Source organism: Moschus berezovskii, chromosome 23 (assembly GCF_049115385.1).
Source record: "Moschus berezovskii isolate FMDL1 chromosome 23, NW_MosBer_1.0, whole genome shotgun sequence".
NCBI classification, from domain to species: domain Eukaryota; kingdom Metazoa; phylum Chordata; class Mammalia; order Artiodactyla; family Moschidae; genus Moschus; species Moschus berezovskii.
Window position 1 is genome coordinate 40,970,686 of NC_142482.1, and position 3,427 is coordinate 40,974,112.

Here is a 3,427-nt window from a genome sequence, read left to right on the forward strand (position 1 = left end):
AAAAATATAATATTAAATTTATTTATTAAATATAATATTAAATTTATTTATTAAATATAATATAAATTTATTTGGGGGAGGTTCAAGAGGGAGGGGACATAGGTATACCTATGGCTGATTCATGTTGATGTTTGGCAGAAACCAACACAATACTGTAAAGCAATTCTCTTTCAATTAAAAATAAATAAATTTAATTATAAAAGTATTAGATGTACTTATTTTTAATGTATATTTAAAATAATATTAAATTTAATATAATATTAAATGTATTATCTAGTTAATATGTTTATCATAATATTTAAATTATATTGTTAATATATAATAAATATTTATTAAATATGTTAAATATCATTTATTATTGATATAATATTAAATTTAAATTTATTTATTTATTAAAGAAACTACCACAAATACCAGGTTAGTTGGGCAACACTTTTACTTTTACCATTAATTTTTTCAACTATTAATTAATATAAATTCCCTCCCTTTGTTTACTCCTGTATTTCATTAATTTACTTAGTCTATGTTGACCAATTTCCTTCTTCTTCTTCCTCTCCTCCTCCACCACCACCACTTCTTTCAACCCTTTCCTCTCTCTCCTTCTCCACTCTCTTCTTTCTCTTGCTCTTCTCATTCTAGGATTTGACACTGAAGGATTATGGACCAAAGAAATTATACTTCTCTACGTGGCTTCATTCTGCTTGGCTTTTCTGACCATCCCAAACTGGAGATGGTCCTGTCAGGAGTTGTCACTGTCTTCTACTTAATTACCTTGGTCGGGAACACAGCCATCATTCTTGTATCTCTCCTGGATTCCCATCTCCACACACCAATGTACTTTTTCCTCCGGAATTTATCTCTCCTAGATCTATGTTTCACTACCAGCATTGTCCCCCAGATGCTGGTTAACTTGTGGGGACATGATAAGACCATCAGCTATGTGGGCTGTGTCATTCAGCTCTATGTTTACATGTGGTTTGGCTCCACTGAGTGCCTTCTCCTAGCTGTTATGTCCTATGATCGTTTTACAGCCATTTGTAAGCCCTTGCATTATTTGGTCATCATGAATCCACATTTATGCCTGAAGATGGTTATCATAGTCTGGAGTATTAGTCTGGCCAATTCTCTGGTATTATGTACACTCACCCTGAATTTGCCTAGATGTGGAAACAACCTTCTGGATCATTTCTTGTGTGAGTTGCCAGCTATGGTCAAGATAGCTTGCATAGACACCACAGCAGTTGAAATGTCTGTTTTTGCTTTAGGCATTGTCATTGTCCTTACACCACTCATCCTTATTCTTATATCCTATGGCTACATTGCCAAAACTGTGCTGAGAATGAAGTCAAAAGCAGGCCAGAGAAAAGCAGTTAATACCTGTGGATCTCATCTCACCGTAGTGTCCATCTTCTATGGAGCTATCATTTACCTATACCTGCAACCAGGTAACAATGCCTCCAAGGACCAGGGTAAGTTCCTCACTCTTTTTTACACTATCATCACTCCAAGTCTCAACCCTCTCATTTACACATTAAGGAATAAGGACATGAAAGAGGCACTGAAGAAGCTGATGAGAGTTGACCACAAATCTACAAAATCAAGGAGAAACTGGAAGTCACAGGAAAAAAATTAGCGTGGATAAGGCAATAAAATGCTTTCTAATTGCCTTTCACTTTAAGTGAGGCAAGGAATCCCTAGATCACAGAGGTAAATTAACATATTAATTATTGTAGGCAGACATTTTGTGAATGGAAACAATATTATAATCATTCTACTTTATATGCCTCTGATTATGACATTATTATCATTATCTTGAGTAAAAGGTCTTTGTAACTTAAGTCTATTACCTCTTTATCATGATACAAAAGAATGAGAAGACACAAATTAAGGGATTTAAAAGGTGACAACAAATTTTTATTCATTTCTCATTCATTCATGAAAGATTTATTTCATGACTGTCTTAATCTCAATGAAAAGAAAATATGAAAACTTTGGGATTAGGTAGGCTTTTGACATAGATCTACAGAATCATGGAATTTACATAAATTTTGAGAAATGTAATATTTGTATGTAGTAGAATTTCATAAAATGAATAATATTTTAGTTTTCATTTAGTATGATACAGTATTTAATATTTTATGGGAAATTTCCTAAGGTAAAATTTTATGGGAAATTTAACTTTTGAGTTAAATTTTGATATTTTCTATTATTTGAGACCTATCTCTAAAGGATACCATTATTTAGTTAATTATAAGCTAGATAGATTTGGAAGGATACATTGCTGTACTCTAAGTAACATAATATTTTCTCCTGTATCATTTCATAATTCTTAAAATGTGAAAAGGGAAGAGTCACTGGATAATTTTTACTTTCTCAGTGAGGACAGTAATGACTTGTGAGCATGCATGCTCAGTCAGTTTACTCGTGTCCAACTCTTTGCAATCCTATAGACTAAAGCTGCCAGGTTCCTCAGTCCATGCGATTCTCCAGGCAAGAATAGTGGAGTGGGTTGCCATGCCCTCCTCCAGAGCATCCAGGAATCAAAGCTGGGTCTCCCACATTGCAGGTGGATTCTCAACTGCCGAGCTACCAGGGAAGCTCCCAATGACTCACATAAAATGCACTTAATATGATCTAGAATAGTGTAGATATTCTTATTGTCCACATAATACCTTTTTACAGTTGACTTCAGAAACAGTTCACTAGCTCATAAAAAATTTTCACAGAGAGAATTTAAGTTCTGTGGTAAGTTTGCTCTTAACTTAGTACAGTTTATAGTTAGTAGCATTAACTATCTTCAATTATCTAAGTACACAAAAAAATATAATAGTAATGGACTCAGCAGAAAATTACATGTTATGTTACGACTGTTTGTTTTCTTATTTAACTACTTTTATTTTCTTCTTAAATCTCTTCTGCATTTGGGTTGCAAATTAAACCAAAATTTCAAATATTTAATCTCCCTTTTATTTCTCAATAATAAATGTGTATATACTTGGAATTTATATTCAGTTCAGTTCAGTTCAGTCACTCAGTCGTGTCCAACTCTTTGCAACCCCATGAATCACAGCACGCCAGGCCTCCCTGTCCATCACCAACTCCCGGAGTTCACTCAAACTCATATCCATAGAGTCGGTGATGCCATCCAGCCATCTCATTCTCTGTCGTCCCCTTCTCCTCCCGCCCCCAATCCTTCCCAGCATCAGAGTCTTTTCCAGTGAGTCAACTTGTCACATGAGGTGGCCAAAGTATTGGAGTTTCAGCTTTAGCATACAATAAATCCTTTAGATACATTGAGTTTCTATAAACTAACCAGAATTTTTATAATTTAGTAAGCCTGACCTCACATTTGTATACTAATATGTCACTTGAAAATGTAACTGGTAAGTGTAATTAATAATAAGAAAATGTAATTAAATTTGAACAA

At 33.9% G+C, this 3,427-nt stretch overlaps 1 protein-coding gene across 1 annotated transcript; it reads left to right on the plus strand.

Moving 5' to 3' along the window:
• Positions 1-658: 658 nt before the first annotated feature.
• On the plus strand, positions 659-1,633 carry LOC129543321 (olfactory receptor 2W1-like). The gene has a single exon (XM_055406409.2). It carries the CDS (start codon positions 659-661, stop codon positions 1,631-1,633), a length of 975 nt encoding a protein of 324 aa, XP_055262384.2.
• Positions 1,634-3,427: the final 1,794 nt, after the last annotated feature.

Coding starts and splice junctions, on each gene's coding strand:
- LOC129543321 (XM_055406409.2), top strand. CDS start 659: ATGGACCAAAGAAATTATACTTCTCTACGTGGCTTCATTCTGCTTGGC.